This window comes from Coregonus clupeaformis, chromosome 6, assembly GCF_020615455.1.
Source record: "Coregonus clupeaformis isolate EN_2021a chromosome 6, ASM2061545v1, whole genome shotgun sequence".
Classification (NCBI taxonomy): Eukaryota; Metazoa; Chordata; class Actinopteri; order Salmoniformes; family Salmonidae; genus Coregonus; species Coregonus clupeaformis.
Genome location: NC_059197.1, coordinates 39,159,849 through 39,176,269, shown reverse-complemented (window position 1 = coordinate 39,176,269; position 16,421 = coordinate 39,159,849). Strand labels below are relative to the sequence as shown.

Below are 16,421 nucleotides of genomic sequence, written 5' to 3'. Positions count from 1 at the left end.
CCAAGACCAGGTTGTATTCATTAGTGCACACCGTAGCACTGTCATCAGTGTAAACAACACCGTCATTAGTGTTTAACCTCCACCTCAGGCCTATCCGCTCCACTCAGTATTGATAAAGTGCAGTCAGAGTTCAAAGTTCAGGAGCTCTGAGAAGTTGCAGTCCATTAAGTGCTCTCCTCCCACATACAAGAACGACCCATAAAACCCTGGGAGGACTAGATTGGTTAGGCCAAACCCCAGAAGAACTGGATTGGTTAGGACAAACCCCAGAAGGATTGGTTCGACCTTGCCCAGTGAGACACCCAGAGTAGGATTCAAAAGGTCAAACTGAGTAAGTCAAAAACAGAGCCAGCACTGTCTAATTCCGCTCTACAAGTAGATGAGAAGAATGGTCCTTTAAAAACCCATTACAGAGATCAACCCCTCCCCAGAGCCAGGAAAAGTCCTCCTCTACATGCATCTGAGACGGATGGTCCTTTAAAACCCATTACATACTTAAACCTCCCTTTAAGTGCAGAGTGGTGTGCTTGTCATTTGTTGGACAGGTAGTGTTGAGGTGTCAAAACTCCTAAATCAAATTGGTCGCTTACACATTTTGCAGATGTTATTGCGGGTGTAGCGAAATGCTCATGTTCTGAGCTCCAACAGTGCAGTAATACCTAACAATACACGCAAATATAAAAACGAGCAATGTCAGAGTCCAGATTATAAATATATATGATGGTGTGTATAGCCATTAGACAGTATATTAATATAAAAGGTGTGTACAGCAGTAGTTATATAGGATGAGCCATACTAGAATACAGTATATACACATATAAAGTGGGTCAAACAGTATGTAAACATTAAAGTGACCAGCATTCAATGACTGTGTACACAGGTCATTACCCTCTGTCATCTCTCTGCAAATGAACGACAGATCATGGAACTGACTGGTGAGTAGAAAGCTGTGGATAAGGTAGAGGAAAGGGTTGTTGTTACCTTTTACCATCTTGGTTCTCAACCCATGAGTAATCAGATGTGAAAGCATTGACCTAAGGCGTGAGAGAATGACGCCCACACCTTGGTATCTGGTCAAATCGGAGGCACAGTTCAAGATAGCCTAGTTCTCATGCCATTCATAAACATACTTTTGTAAATCAAGGTGAGAGCCACCAAGACAGTCGTGAAGAGGGCACGACAAAGCCTATTCCCCCTCAGGAGACTGAAAAGATTTGGCATGGGTCCTCAGATCCTCAAAAGGTTCTACAGCTGCGCCATCGAGAGCATCCTGACTGGTTGCGTCACCGCCTGGTATGGCAACTGCTCGGCCTCCGACCGCAAGGCACTACAGAGGGTAGTGCCTACGGCCCAGTACATCACTGGGGCCAAGCTTCCCACCATCCAGGACCTCTACCCCACCCTTTTATGCTACTGCTACTCTGTTTATTATTTATGCATAGTCACTTTAACTCTACCCACATGTACATATTACCTCGACTAGCCAGTGCCCCCGCACATTGACTCTGTACCGGTACCCCCCTGTATATAGCGTCCCTACTGTTATTTTATTTTACTGCTGCTCTTTAGTTATTTGCTTTTATTTTTTTACTTAACACTTTTTATTTTATTTTAAACTGCATTGTTGGTTAAGGGCTTGTAAACATTTCACTGTAATGTCTACACCTGTTGTATTCGGCGCATGTGGAAAATAAAATTTGATCTGAAGTCTGGTATAACATAACTGCATTAGTTTGTCAATTAAAACACTTATCCAACAACTTTATTTTGTTCAGTAAATTGGTTGACTCGAGACTACCACGTGCTCTTATATAATAACACACACCCTTTCAAAGTATAGGGAAAACAATAACAGGAAAAACAATATTCAGTGAGAGGAGTTACATGGTTAATGTTTGCACTGTTTGTTTGACTTACTAAGAAAGATCTATTGAAATTTTGCCTGGTTGTGTTTAGCTCTATGGCCTTGACAGGTTGGAGATAATAACTTTTATAAAAACATGTGTAGTTCCACTTATATAATCACAGCACATAGCAGAGGAGTGAGTACAGTAGAGGGGGAGAAACCCTGCCCTACTTTCTTCCACACCGTGACCTAGCAGCAGCACTACAGAGAAGAGAACAGGGAGGGAGCGGGCCTCCGGATGTAGGACTGCCGAGCATGCACGTGGTGAAAGGGGCGGTCCTCGTTGCAGATATGGGTCATGATCAATTTGGACACGTCAACAGCTACACGCAAAAAAAATTACGCGATTAGCGCGTGAGCCGAAGGTTCCTTTCCTAGGAATGTTCTATCTAGCCTACATTTCAGTTTAAAATGTGCAATGTACGAAAGCACATAAATGTAAAGTTGTGTTCAAACAATCATTTTAGGAATTCAAAAGAATGATTGATCGTCACAGAAACCGAGAGGGAAGCCTGAATCTGTCATATGATCCCCCTGCTATGTCAGGTCAGATGATGTAAAACGACTTTAGCGCTCCCTTCGCCACCGCCCTTTACTGCGAGTTGTTTGAATGTAAAATAATGAGTGAAGGTTACTATACGACTTTAAAAAGCAGTCGCTAAATGTTAAGGTTACAGGGTTGGAAACAGTGTTGCAAATAAACACGATCGTTTCAAGACTTGATAGGAGGCGTTTCGATCGACGCGTCTGTAATGCAGTAAAATTCACACGGCTACATTGTCTCCTGTCACACATCCAAATGATACATTTGTAGCCAACTTCTTAGAACAAGGATCCACTCTGAAATAGGCTACCATTTCAAATCACACCTGAAGTTGCTCAAGACATTTAACTCAGTAAAGCCAACTAAATAGTCGAGACAAGGAAGTATGATTAGTCACGACCCCCAACGCAAACAAAGGCAATTCAATCAACTGTGGACGTAATCTTAAATTATAAACCAAAATTATTTTTATGGTAAAAAAGTAGATTTACATTGAGAGGTAAAATGCATGCAGATCTTCTCCCAGTAGAAATATCTTATAGATTTGACACATCTAAATAACGAATTCGTTTGATCCTTTCAAATCCAAACTTTGAAAGCCTCTAGAAAACCTATAATGGATTGTAACCTTTACATACCACGTGCTTTCTGTTGTTGCTGGGCTTGCAATTCCAAAAACTTTGCTGCTTCTAAAAGCGTCTCGATGCTCATTTCTTCTCCGTATTGGAAACAAAATGTTATAAGCAAAAAAAATAAGCAAATGTTACAGGGTATGCACTTTATTTTTCAGTGTAAGGATCCAGTCTTTCAGTCAGCAAAACTGAAGAAAAAGGTAATCGGATACCCCTCGTAGAAACTCTTCCACATACGTAGAGGAGTTGCAACAAGATGGCGCTGAGAGTAGTAGGTAACAAATCAGGGCCAAAAGCATACCATTTAAGACCGCCCACACATGTATTCCCTCCCATACGCTGCAATGACAAAGAAAACACGAAATGGTGTCTTGGAATGGACTGACCTACTGCTATTTCTTATGAAAGAAAACGAAGCATGAAAATTAAACAGATTGTGCATGTCGTTCCTCAGTTGCATTTTCACAAATCAGCATGTTGTTTCCAACAGTTGTTTCAACATTGAATTTCATAGTGCTATGATGAACACAAACTACATGTTTTATCATGTAATCCTCATCCACGATTTATCTGTATCCGTTCACGGCAAGATATTTACATATCATTGCCTAATAGCCAATCACAAGGGAGAACAACAAGGTATGGCGCTTGCACACATGGGCAAACTAGTGCAGTAGCCATCATTCCCATATTATGATTCGGTCTCCAGGTCAGTGGCCTCAGCAACATTTTTACATTTACATTTTAGTCATTTAGCAGACGCTCTTATCCAGAGCGACTTACAGTTTAGTGAGTGAATACATGTTTCATACTGAACCCCCGTGGGAAACGAACCCACAACCCTGGCGTTGCAAGCGCCATGCTCTACTAACTGAGCTACAACCAGCGATCATTTACAGACATACATGTATTAGTCATCACAGTTGTGTCTGTTTAAAGTAATGTCAAGGTAAACATGTAATTTATTGATTGCAACCATTTGCAGTATCTACCGTCATAAATGTACCATTAGTCATGCAAAGGGCGTGGTGGAATAGTCAATTCCCAAACAACGTGGTGCGGGGCGGCTTTAAACGAGAGCAATTCGAACGTTTGTTATTTCAAGAGACAGTACGCCTTTCCCGCCACATGGCGGAGCGTCGACAACCTTGCGCCAACTGTCTGGCTGTTCGGTGAGTAGTCCATTTTCTCAGTTTAACTATATGAGCAGTAACTGCTGTTTTGCTTTGTTGGCTGCATACCCCTTGAACTTAGATAATTAACAATCATTATGCTTGTTTTTTTACTGGATTGATAGCTATTTAACTGTTTTTCAAGACCAAAGGTACCATAATGTTTTGTTGTTGAATTTAGGTGGCACCTCTTTGTGGATGATGTGTCAAATCTAGAGACAAAAGCCAATGTTGTAATCAGCACATTGCTGTTCTGTTTTTCACACTGACCTTTACATGATTCTCACACACAGGAACTGATGATCAAATCAAAGGCCTGCTGTGTGTGACCTCAGAACACACAACAAAAAAAGACAGGAAGTCAATATTGTGGCTTTAAAAAAAGGCCACTATGTGATAGTGACACAGTTGCACTCACACAGAGCTGTGAACTCAGACACATACTCTATATACATATACGCACACACTGTCTACAGCTGCACCATTGAGCGCATCCTGACTGGTTGTATCCGTCTGGTATGGCAACTGCACGGAAGGCCCTACAGAGGGTGGTGCGGACGGCCCCCAGCGCATCACTGGGGGCGAGCCCCCAGCCATCCAGGACGTACATACCAGACGGTGTCTGAGAAAGGCCAGAAAAATTGCCCAAGACTCCAGCCACCCGAGACATGGAGAGTTCTCCATGCTCAAGTCCGACAAGCGGTACCGGTGCATCAAGGCTCAGACCAACAGACTCCTAAACAGCTTCTATCCCCTGGCCATAAGACTGTTAAATGGCTAACAACTACTGTTCTCATTCAGGCTATTCACACTGACTATGCCCATCCGCAGGTCTCTACCCACTGACACACTCATTACTGACGCCATACACTTACAGCCACATGCACTCAGCTTCTATAATGATTAGACGTATTACTACCATAACGCTGCTGTTCATTGATTATATATTATTACCAGCACTGCATTGTTGGGAAAGAGCTCTCAAAATAAGAATTTCACAGTACTGTTTTACACCAGTTGTATCCTGTGCACGTGGCAAATACACGTTGGGTCCACTGCTGGGGCGCTTTTCCTGGTATTCACCACTAAATCTCTGCTCAGGAAGTGTGTCTGTTTGTGACAATTGCATGTACAGGCACTCTAGGCACAGGAAAGACTGAGGAAAGATTGGAAATCCTGCATTACTAGGAGGTATTGCTTCAGCCAAAGTGTGTGTGTACAAAGATCATTCATTACCGGCTGAAGTCGTCGATACGGCCGTCTAATTTGGCTGGCATCACTTTCTAAATGTGATACTACGACAGGCCACTTATAAAGGTGAAGCGAGTGTCTCCCCAGAATGTGTTGATAAGCTGTATTTCATCAACAGGAGGAAACAAGTGGATTAGCTGCAGCTATAGACTGCCCTCTTGTGGCTGCTTATGGAAACGGCATCCTAGACAAATTAATTGTCTCTGGGATAGACCCCCTGTGTGTATAACACTAACTGAACATGGAAATACACAAATAACATGTTACTAAAACATACATTTATACATTTTAATTTATCAAACTTGAAATAACTAAAATATTCACTACTCATTATAACCTTGACAAGGAGACTTGGTGAAACTAAAGGACCAGCAAATAAGTACATTTTATACTTTACCTCCTACAAACTGGTCACAAATAGAACAATACAGGACAACTGGTAAGTTATGTTCCCAAAGTCCCTGCCTGTATTTCTACAATTTTCTGCTTAATGAACATGACCCAGTACTACAGGTTAACTATGTTCCATTATGTCCCCAGTGGCTTGGCCACCAATCTAAACAGAATGTTCTTCAGGTAGGTACACAGTTGGTTCATCAGGTCCTTGTTTTGGCCTTCCACCCAGTGGATCTCCACAGCAACATCCTGCTCCTCAGCCTTCACGTTCACCAAGCACTTAAACAGGAAGTGTTGCACAGTGCCGGGGCTCTGTGGCTGCATCCCTTCCTGTCCAGTGGCATTGACTTCCTCTTCCTGTGTTTCGGGAGGTACTTCCTGTGGGGTGGTTATGCCTTGCTGTTTCTGAGTTGTGGTGGATGGTGCCGTCTGAACCAGTGTGGTATTGGGTGTTATAGAGGTAGGAGAAGACTCCATGACGACATCCTCCTCTGTCCCACTGTTCTTTACTGGGACACAGCTGGTTTCCTCCTCCTGGCTTTGGACTTCCTGTCCGCTGGCCCACTGAGAGTCGGCTCCATCGGCTCGGTTGGTCCCTGACTGTGGAACACAGCCTGGCCCTTGTGCTGCCGTGGGAGTGTGTGAATCTGAGTGTGAGCTATACGGAATGTGTGTAGAGGAGTGGTGATGGGCTGTGACTGAGGAAGGGGTGGGGGAAGTACCACTGGGGGGCGCTCTGGGCAGCTCTCTGAGGTGTCGTCCCTGGTCTCTGCGTCTCTGTCTCCCGTGGATCCAGGTGTTCTCCACAGCAGTCAGGAACAGACTCTGCTCCTTCCTCCCACATGGGACACGCTTGTGCAGCACCTGTAGAATACAGATGACACGGTTGCTGTGTATTTTTTTGTCTAGAATCTAGGATTTGTATGCCTCTGTTGGAGAAACTGGGTTAGGGAGTGTGTTTGCAGTAAGGTATGTCCAGTATGCAATGAATGTGGTGTGTACATGTAAATGCTTAAGGAGTTGTCTGTGTGTGGTGCTTGCAGTATGTGTGCACGTTCCTTACGGTATGAGTGTGTTGCTTGCGGAGTGTTTTTGTGATTGCTGTATGTGTCAGGGTGTTTTTCTGCATAGAAAAGTATTGGGCGGGCGGCCTAAGTGTTTTTTCGGGTCCAAACAGTAAACAGCATTCAAAAAGTATTCAGACCCCTTTACTTTTTCCACATTGTTACGTTAGCCTTATTCTAGATTTTTTTTTATTATTCCTCAATCTACACACAATACCCCATAATGACGAAGCAAAAACAGGTTTTTAGAAATGTTTGCAAATATATAATTTAAAAAAAATACAGAAATATCACTTTTACATAAGTAGTCATACCCTTCACTCAGTACTTTGTTGAAGCACCTTCGGCAGCGATTACAGCCTAGAGTCTTCTTGGGTATGACGCTACAAGCTTGGCACACCTGTATTTGGGGAGTTTCTCCCATTCTTCTCTGCAGATCCTCTCAAGCTCTGTCAGGTTGGATGGGGAGCGTTGCTGCACAGCTATTTTCAGTTCTCTCCAGAGATGTTTGATCGGGTTCAAGTCCGGGCTCTGGCTGGGCCTCTCAAGGACATTTAGAGACTTGTCCCGAAGCCACTCCTGTGTTGTCTTGGCTGTGTGCTTAGGGTCGTTGTCCTGTTGGAAGGTAAACCTTCACCCCAGTCTGAGGTCCTGAGTGCTCTGGAGCAGGTTTTTATCAAGGATCTCTGTACTTTGCTCAGTTAATCTTTCTCTCGATCCTGACTAGTCTCCCAGTCCCTGCCGCTGAAAAACATCCCCACAGCATGATGCTGCCACCACCATGCTTCACCGTAGGGATGGTGCCAGGTTTCCTCCAGACGTGATGCTTGGCATTCAGGCCAAAGAGTTCAATCTTGGTTTCATCAGACCAGAGAATCTTGTTTTTAGGTGCCTTTTGGCAAACTCCAAGCGGGCTGTCATGTGCCTTTTACTGAGGAGTGGCTTCCGTCTGGCCACTCTACCATAAAGGCCTGATTGGTGGAGTGCTGCAGAGATGGGAGAACCTTCCAGAAGGACAACCATCTCCACAGAGGAACTCTGGAGCGTTGTCATAGTGACCATCAGGTTCTTGGTCACCTCCCTGACCAAGGCCTTCTCCCCCGATTGCTCAGTTTGGCCGGGCGGCCAGCTCTAGGAAGAGTCTTGATGGTTCCAAACTTCTTCCATTTAAGAATGATGGAGGCCACTGTGTTCTTTAGGACCTTCATTGCTGCAGACATTTTTTGGTACCCTTCCCCAGATCTGTGCCGAGACACAATCCTGTCCAGCTCTACGGACAATTCCTTCGACCTCATGGCTTGGTTTTTGCTCTGACATGCACTGTCAACTGTGGGACCTTATATAGACAGGTGTGTGCCTTTCCAAATCATGTCCAATCAATTGAATTTACCACAGGTGGACTCCAATCAAGTTGTAGAAACATCAAGGATGATCAATGGAAACAGGATGTACCTGAGCTCAATTTCGAGTCTTTCTTCTGAATACTTATGTAAATAAGATGTTTTATTTTTTAATAATTTCAAACATTTCAGAACCTGTTTTCGCTTTGTCATTATGGGGTATTGTGTTTAAATTGAGGAAAACATTTAATTTAATCAATTTTAGAATAAGGCTGTAACTTAACAAAATGTGGGAAAAGCCAAAGGGGTCTGAATACTTTTGGTGTGTGTGTGTGTGTATAGATATTTATTTATTTAGGGATGGAAAATAGTTTGTAAATATAAATGACTAAAACCAGAAAGAAAGTATGTAGAAAAGATAATGGACCTATATATTTTTTGTATAAGATCAATATTGAAAACTAACAATCACCAAGATAAAAGCTACTGTCTGGGAGAATCTAAAATTCAAATAATGATGCATTCAAAAGTATTTTGGGCCCCCATTGATTTCCTTATGTTTGATCTTAAGAACTAGTGCTCAATTTCGGTAATATTTTGTTTTTTAAACAACTAATTGACAGATGTACGTTCAATTATTTGAATTCCATTTTGTAAGTTTATTTTCTGAGAGCTCAATGAGAACATTGCACAGTTTCCCTAGAGATAAATTGGATCAAGGCCGAACTGTGCGATGTAGTAGGGAGCTGTAGTTTCCAGCAGGCCAATATTCTACATAGTTTAGCGCAGAAAATGCAATTAACTACAATGACCATAATCCATTGCGCGCCTACTTGTACGGTCTGTGTGCTGTGTTTCTTTTACAGCTGCTACATTAGGTTAGTGTGGGACAGACACAGCGAGGGAGAGAAGAATGCGCAATCGTGAAGGATAGAGAGCCGTTGATTCACGAGGTATCTCTACCGGAAAATACATGATCTAAGTGACTGATAGTTGGTATTCAGGACTCATAAAAGTATGCCTGATTTACTTTGAAGTACTACTAAAATAGTGACTTTGAAATAATGAAATAGTCAAATAAAACAATTATAATACAAAGCCTATAGAAAGTCTACACCACCTTGAACTTTTTTTCCCCACATTTTGTTGCGCTAAAGCGGGATTGAAACAGATTTAATAGCAATTTGTCATTGACATTGAGTATTTTGTGTAGATCAAAGTGAAAAGAAAAGTTGTTGCATAAGTATTCACCCACTTTGTTTAGGCAAGCCTAAATTAGTTCAGAAGTAAACATTTGGCTTAACAAATCATATAAGTTATATGGACTCACACTGTGTGAAATAATAGCGGTTTACATTTTTTAAATGACTACCCCTTCCTCTGTCCCCCATACATACATCTGTAAGGTCTCTGTCAAGTATTGAATTTCAAGCACAGACTAAACTACAAAGACCAGGGAGCTTTTCAAAAGCCTCATAGGCCAGTGATTGGTGGATGGGTAACAACAAATCAGACATTGAATATCACTTTAAGCATGGTCAAGTTAATAATTATGCTGTGGATGATGTATTAAACCACCCAGACACAAAGATAGTCGTCCTTCTGAACTGAGCTGCAGGAAGGAAACTGCTTAGGGATTTCACCATGAGGCCATTGGTAATTTTAAAACTACAGAGTTCAATGGCTGTGATGGGAGAAAACTGAGGATGGATCAACATTGTAGTGACTCCACAATAATGACCTAAATGACAGTGTCAAAAGAAGAATACACATATTCCAAAACATACAGTATGTGTGGAAATGGCACTAAAGGAATACTTCAAAAAAACACGGCATAGGAATACACTTTTTGGGCCTAAATGCAAAGCCTTATGTTTGGGGCAAAATCAACAACCCATCAATGAGTAACTGCCTCCTTATTTTCAAGCATGGTGGTAGCTGCATCATGGAATGGGTATGCTTGACATCGGAAAAGACTGGGGAGTTTTCCAGGATGAAAAGAAACGGGATGGAGCTAAGCACAGGCAAAATCTTTGAGGAAAACCTGATTTACACCAGACAGTGGGAGAAGAATTCACCTTTCAGCAGGACAATAACCTACAACACAAAGCAAAATGTACACGAGTTGCTTATCAAGAAGACAGTGAATGTTCCTGAGTGGCCAAGTTACAGTTTTTACTTAAATAGGCTTCAAAATCTATGGCAAGACTTGAAAATTGCTGTCTAGCCATGATCCCCAACACCTTGACAGAGCTAGAAGAATGTTGGGCAAATATTGCACAATATAGCATTTTCCATCCACTTTGACAAAGTATTTTGTGTAGATCGTTGGAAAAAAAATGACATTACATATTAATCCCACTTTAACGCAACAAAATGTGAAAAAAAGTTCAAGGGGTTGTAGACTTTATAGGTATACACAACTGAAATATTTTATTAAAGTAATGTGAATAAATGATTCATAAGTGATAAGCAGTAATGGACAGTCACTACCATCATGGGACTTTTATTAATTGTTTTATTCTGTGTTACAGCATTCAACACACATAATGCATAGTGCATTTGAAAAAGATTAAATAAACCGTGATTGTTTTTGAATAATCGAACCGAAGCCGTACAGATCTCAAAAAGCACTAAATCGCTCAGCACTAATAATAACACAGCATAAGCCATGGCAAAATGCGTAGAATTGCAGGAAATTCGTTTTAAAACGGTACAATTATTTCAGCTCCATAAGCAAAAATCGTATAATTGCAGGAAATTAGTTTTAAAACAGCAAAATGTTCTCTCAGCTCCATGGCAAAATGTGTAGATTTTGAGGAAATTAGCTTTAAAAACACCTACATTTGCTCTCCCCTGCCAAGATGGGTGCAATTAAAATGTTATTGCCTGCACTGCACCAAATTCAGCTGGGCCAACCACGCCCACCACCTAAGCCCCCTTTTGATCCAGAAAAACCCATGTGTGTGTTTACCTTTAGGTCACCAAGTGTCTTCTCCAGCCAGGCAGTGATGGTCTCTACAGGCCTGGGGTTGGAGGGACAGCCTATAGAGGAGGCCTGGGACTGCAGCTCCTTCACTGTGGGCTGCAGCAGCATGAAGGACAGTGGCTTACGAGACTTCTCCAGCTTCCTCTTCTTACTGGGGGGAGACTGAGGGGAGGGAGATGGCGAGAGAAATAATAAAATATCCATTTACAGAGTATGTGGGGTTTACGGAAAGAGGTACCATTGTCATAATATTCTTCTTAATTAAAAACTTCTGATGAAGATGTAGTCACATACTTCAATGTATGTAAAACATTTATTTGGAAAATGTGAATGCATCCTCAACCTGCCCAGATAAATAAAGGGTGATTCATGATGACAGTGTGGAAGACTGCTGGTAAATGCACAATATAAATACATACAGTGGGGCAAAAAAGTATTTAGTCAGCCACCAATTGTGCAAGTTCTCCCACTTAAAAAGATGAGAGAGGCCTGTAATTTTCATCATAGGTACACGTCAACTATGACAGACAAAATGAGAAAAAAGAATCCAGAAAATCACATTGTAGGATTTTTTATGAATTTATTTGCAAATTATGGTGGAAAATAAGTATTTGGTCACCTACAAACAAGCAAGATTTCTGGCTCTCACAGACCTGTAACTTCTTCTTTAAGAGGCTCCTCTGTCCTCCACTCGTTCCCTGTATTAATGGCACCTGTTTGAACTTGTTATCAGTATAAAAGACCCCTGTCCACAACCTCAAACATTCACACTCCAAACTCCACTATGGCCAAGACCAAAGAGCTGTCAAAGGACACCAGAAACAAAATTGTAGACCTGCACCAGGCTGGGAAGACTGAATCTGCAATAGGTAAGCAGCTTGGTTTGAAGAAATCAACTGTGGGAGCAATTATTAGGAAATGGAAGACATACAAGACCACTGATAATCTCCCTCGATCTGGGGCTCCACGCAAGATCTCACCCCGTGGGGTCAAAATGATCACAAGAATGGTGAGCAAAAATCCCAGAACCACACGGGGGGACCTAGTGAATGACCTGCAGAGAGCTGGGACCAAAGTAACGAAACCTACCATCAGTAACACACTACGCCGCCAGGGACTCAAATCCTGCAGTGCAGACGTGTCCCCCTGCTTAAGCCAGTACATGTCCAGGCCCGTCTGAAGTTTACTAGAGTGCATTTGGATGATCCAGAAGAGGATTGGGAGAATGTCATATGGTCAGATGAAACCAAAATATACCTTTTTGGTAAAAACTCAACTCGTCGTGTTTGGAGGACAAAGAATGCTGAGTTGCATCCAAAGAACACCATACCTACTGTGAAGCATGGGGGTGGAAACATCATGCTTTGGGGCTGTTTTTCTGCAAAGGGACCAGGATGACTGATCCGTGTAAAGGAAAGAATGAATGGGGCCATGTATCGTGAGATTTTGAGTGAAAACCTCCTTCCATCAGTAAGGGCATTGAAGATGAAACGTGGCTGGGTCTTTCAGCATGACAATGATCCCAAACACACCGCCCGGGCAATGAAGGAGTGGCTTAAGAAGCATTTCAAGGTCCTGGAGTGGCCTAGCCAGTCTCCAGATCTCAACCCCATAGAAAATCTTTGGAGGGAGTTGAAAGTCTGTGTTGCCCAGCGATAGCCCCAAAACATCACTGCTCTAGAGGAGATCTGCATGGAGGAATGGGCCAAAATACCAGCAACAGTGTGTGAAAACCTTGTGAAGACTTACAGAAAACGTTTGACCTGGGTCATTGCCAACAAAGGTTATATAACAAAGTATTGAGAAACTTTTGTCATTGACCAAATACTTATTTTCCACCATAATTTGCTAATAAATTCATAAAAAATCCTACAATGTGACTTTCTGGATTTTTTTTCCTCATTTTGTCTGTCATAGTTGACGTGTATCTATGATGAAAATTACAGGCCTCTCTCATCTTTTGAAGTGGGAGAACTTGCACATTTGGTGGCTGACTAAATACTTTTTTTCCCCCACTGTACACAGGTACAGTATGTTGTTCAGACAAGCATGTTAGTCATAAACAAGTTCACTGGAACAGCATTCTTGAACGTACAGGTGCTAAAAGACAAGTGTGTCCCAGTTCTACACACTACAGCATTCGACACTCATACTGCAAATGCCATCATACATATCTGAGGCACTCACAAGTTCACTCTGACCTGACACACAAGTAGTACACTACACACCCTCACAGAGAAACTGACTCACAAGTAAACTCTGACCCAAAAGCATGCACAAACACACGCACACATAGCCGCGAGCGCCTCCGGATCCATGTGGCCATCGAAGAGGAGAAGGAGAGGGCGCTCCTTCACTGCATGCTTAATGAAGTGCTGAAACCACTTCCTGAACAGGTCCCCGTCAATGTAGCCACTGTTGACCGTCCATACAAGGCTTGGGGGGGGGGGCCTCCCAGTGTGTAGTGGCCACCGGGGAAACACTTGGGGTAGATGATAAATGGTGGGACATCCTCCCCAGCTGCGTTGAAGCAGGCCAGCACTGTGATGTGCTCCTTGGTCCCCAGACTCATCGCAGTTATAGATTTGTCTGGGTTTCTCCCTCAACCCACTCTCCTCCAAGTGCTTCTCATAAGAAGTGAAGGTGTCCATCGTCAGACGTGTGGCACACTCAGCTCTCCCCCTGTCCAGGGTGTCCGGCCTCCTCATGCTCAGGTTCTTGTGCCTCTTCCTGAACATTTCCCACCACCTCTTCCCCAGTGGTGGGATTGTTTCCCCTGGGTGCCGAAACCTACAATAGAATAGAATATATAATTCTCCATCCAGGATGAAAATGTTTGTTTTGGCATCACCATACACATCCACATTTACATCACACACATTGAGAACAGTCAGTCCAGCAATCTACCTACATAAACACATAGAACACCAAATACCTGCTTATTTTGTCAGCGTATTTCATCAGTACTGCACCAGAGAATTTTCAAGCAATGTGGGTGGTCCACTGCGACAACCATGGGTCACCCGGACGCCAGGGTCTGCCGAGGTACACCATGCACCTTGGTAGATAAGAAAAGAAAACAGTTACTAGCAGATAAAATTCACATACACGTGGTAATCTCCTAAAAACAAAAGATGCCTAACCTTGGCAGCCTGGCCGATAGCCATCCTTGCCCCGCAGTCCTCCATGGCATGGAACATGTCCACCTCACTCCACTGCTTCCTCTTGACTTTCTCCATGCTGTGGTGGTAAATCCATATAGCTAAATAACTTGGCATACTATACACATTTTAGAAAGATAACTCAATCTGAATATGTATAAACATGTACATTTCAAAGCAAAGGCATTGAAAGGTGATGAAAGTTTTCACAATAACTGATAGTGTACCCATGTTTTTTGTTTGATGTTATCTTTAATGAAAATTAGTGTCCCAATTAGTTTAATATTGATGCATACATTGTAACATTTGACTAAACATTTGACTAAATACTGCCTATATGTAGCCTAAACATAGCCAACAGTGATAGGTGTCAAAAAGTTAATGGTTCAAAGTTCAAAATTAATTTTTGCATATTGTGTAAAATGCCCCCGTCAAAGGACTCCAATTGTGAAAAGGTAAAGCTTGACAACATTCAGCTGTTTTCGTGATATGTATTATCTAATGCTTACAATTTTTTTCCTTTTTGCTTACTTAGCAGTTCTATCAACATTTAGCAACTAAGCTAGCAACATTAGAAAATCCGTTTGCTATATTTCAGAGGTACAAAGTTGGATATTAAATGAGGTGTGGTCTGTCGCGCAGTCAAATTTTACAATATACAGCGTGTCCCACAAAATGTTTATGTATATAACTTTTTTGAAAACTCTCAAAACCTAACTTAACTTACAAAAATTGCAATGAAAATTAGTTGTCAGCTAGCTAGAAGGGTGTCTTTAGTCGCAAAACGTACCGTTATTTTCCAGTCCATTTAAATGTTGAACTCGTGGTGATTTAGTCCTCCAACCGCTAGAGTGTCCGAAGTTAGGGGAAAATTAGCTACACGCGTAGACATTGACGACGTTGAGTGAACAATCATTTCTAAAGAAGTGAAGTCTCACTTTCCTAGTCACCATGAAAACCCCTCTGGACGGCTAGGGAATGATGGATGAAGTTGTAGTGAGGACGAGAGAAAATCAGATGGAGAGAAGAGAGGGAGGAGAAGAGCGGAAGCAAAATCCTTTTGCTCACTCATTCCGTGTGACAATGAGTGAATGAAAGACAAAGAATGTCAATGAGTGAGTGAAAGGGGGATTGATGGAGAGTGAGAGAAAGTGAGGAGGGAGGGAGAGATAGTCTTGGATGCCTGGACCAGTGATGACAACTCCTGTCCGTTTAGGCCAGCTCACGCCACGGATGAGTCACTTTAAAAAAAAAACTTTTTTAGTCATTCAGCAGACACTCTTATCCAGAGCGACTTACAGTTAGTGAGTGCATACATTTTTCACGACCTGCATACCTCTCTCACTCCTTTTATCTCCGTCTCGCCCTCTCTCCCTCCCCGTGACTCTGCTCTTTTTTTATCCTCCACGCTCCTCCTCCTTAGCTCATCTTTGTGTCAACACATTGAATTGTAAAGGCAAAGAACCACACCAATAAGAAAATGGAGTTGGCAATATCAAAACACACCACAAGGGGGAGCTCCTTCCATGTGATTTATTCCTACCCCCCTGCAATGACATTGGCCCTGCTGTGCCTTGTCTTGGAGCTGCCACTGGTGCCATGCTGCTATGGTGGAAGTGTTCCTTCTCTAAGCAAGTCCCCACATAATAATACCACAGGGCTCTCTACCTTATACAAACAACAGTGCTATGGGTCAACATGTATTCATTGGTCCATAAAATCCTATTTAAATACACCAGGTTGCCAGAATGGGTCTGCAGTGAAACAATGCAATAATGACATTGCAGTCAGTCAGTCAGTCACTCAGACAATATGGCCAACTGACAGAGTCAGCACAGAATGGAGGACTGGACTACGACCTTCAGACTGGTCCTAGATCAGTGTTCTGTTATCTGTGAGATGTTTAATTCATGTATTCTCCTTCCATAGAAAAAAAAGGTGTCATCAGACTGGTCAATAGGAGAAA

General features: G+C 42.4%; 2 protein-coding genes across 3 annotated transcripts in view; both read right to left on the bottom strand.

Annotated features, from left to right (window-relative positions):
* LOC121568167 (max-binding protein MNT) overlaps positions 1–3,882 on the bottom strand; it is a 40,974-nt gene extending 37,092 nt beyond the window's left edge. For both annotated transcript variants that reach the window (XM_041878743.2, XM_045220523.1), the window contains exon 1: positions 3,089–3,882. In XM_041878743.2, coding sequence (XP_041734677.2) covers positions 3,089–3,161 — 73 coding nt within the window. In that variant the 5' untranslated portion in view covers positions 3,162–3,882. The remainder of the gene's footprint in view (positions 1–3,088) is intronic.
* A 6-nt stretch (positions 3,883–3,888) lies between these two features.
* The window catches only part of LOC121567912 (RNA N6-adenosine-methyltransferase mettl16), a 38,806-nt gene continuing 26,273 nt past the window's right edge, over positions 3,889–16,421 (bottom strand). Inside the window, exons 9-10 of the mRNA XM_041878285.2 lie at positions 11,280–11,456; positions 3,889–6,765 (exon numbers count right to left, since the gene is read on the bottom strand). Coding sequence (XP_041734219.1) covers positions 6,034–6,765; positions 11,280–11,456 — 909 coding nt within the window. The 3' untranslated portion in view covers positions 3,889–6,033. The remainder of the gene's footprint in view (positions 6,766–11,279; positions 11,457–16,421) is intronic.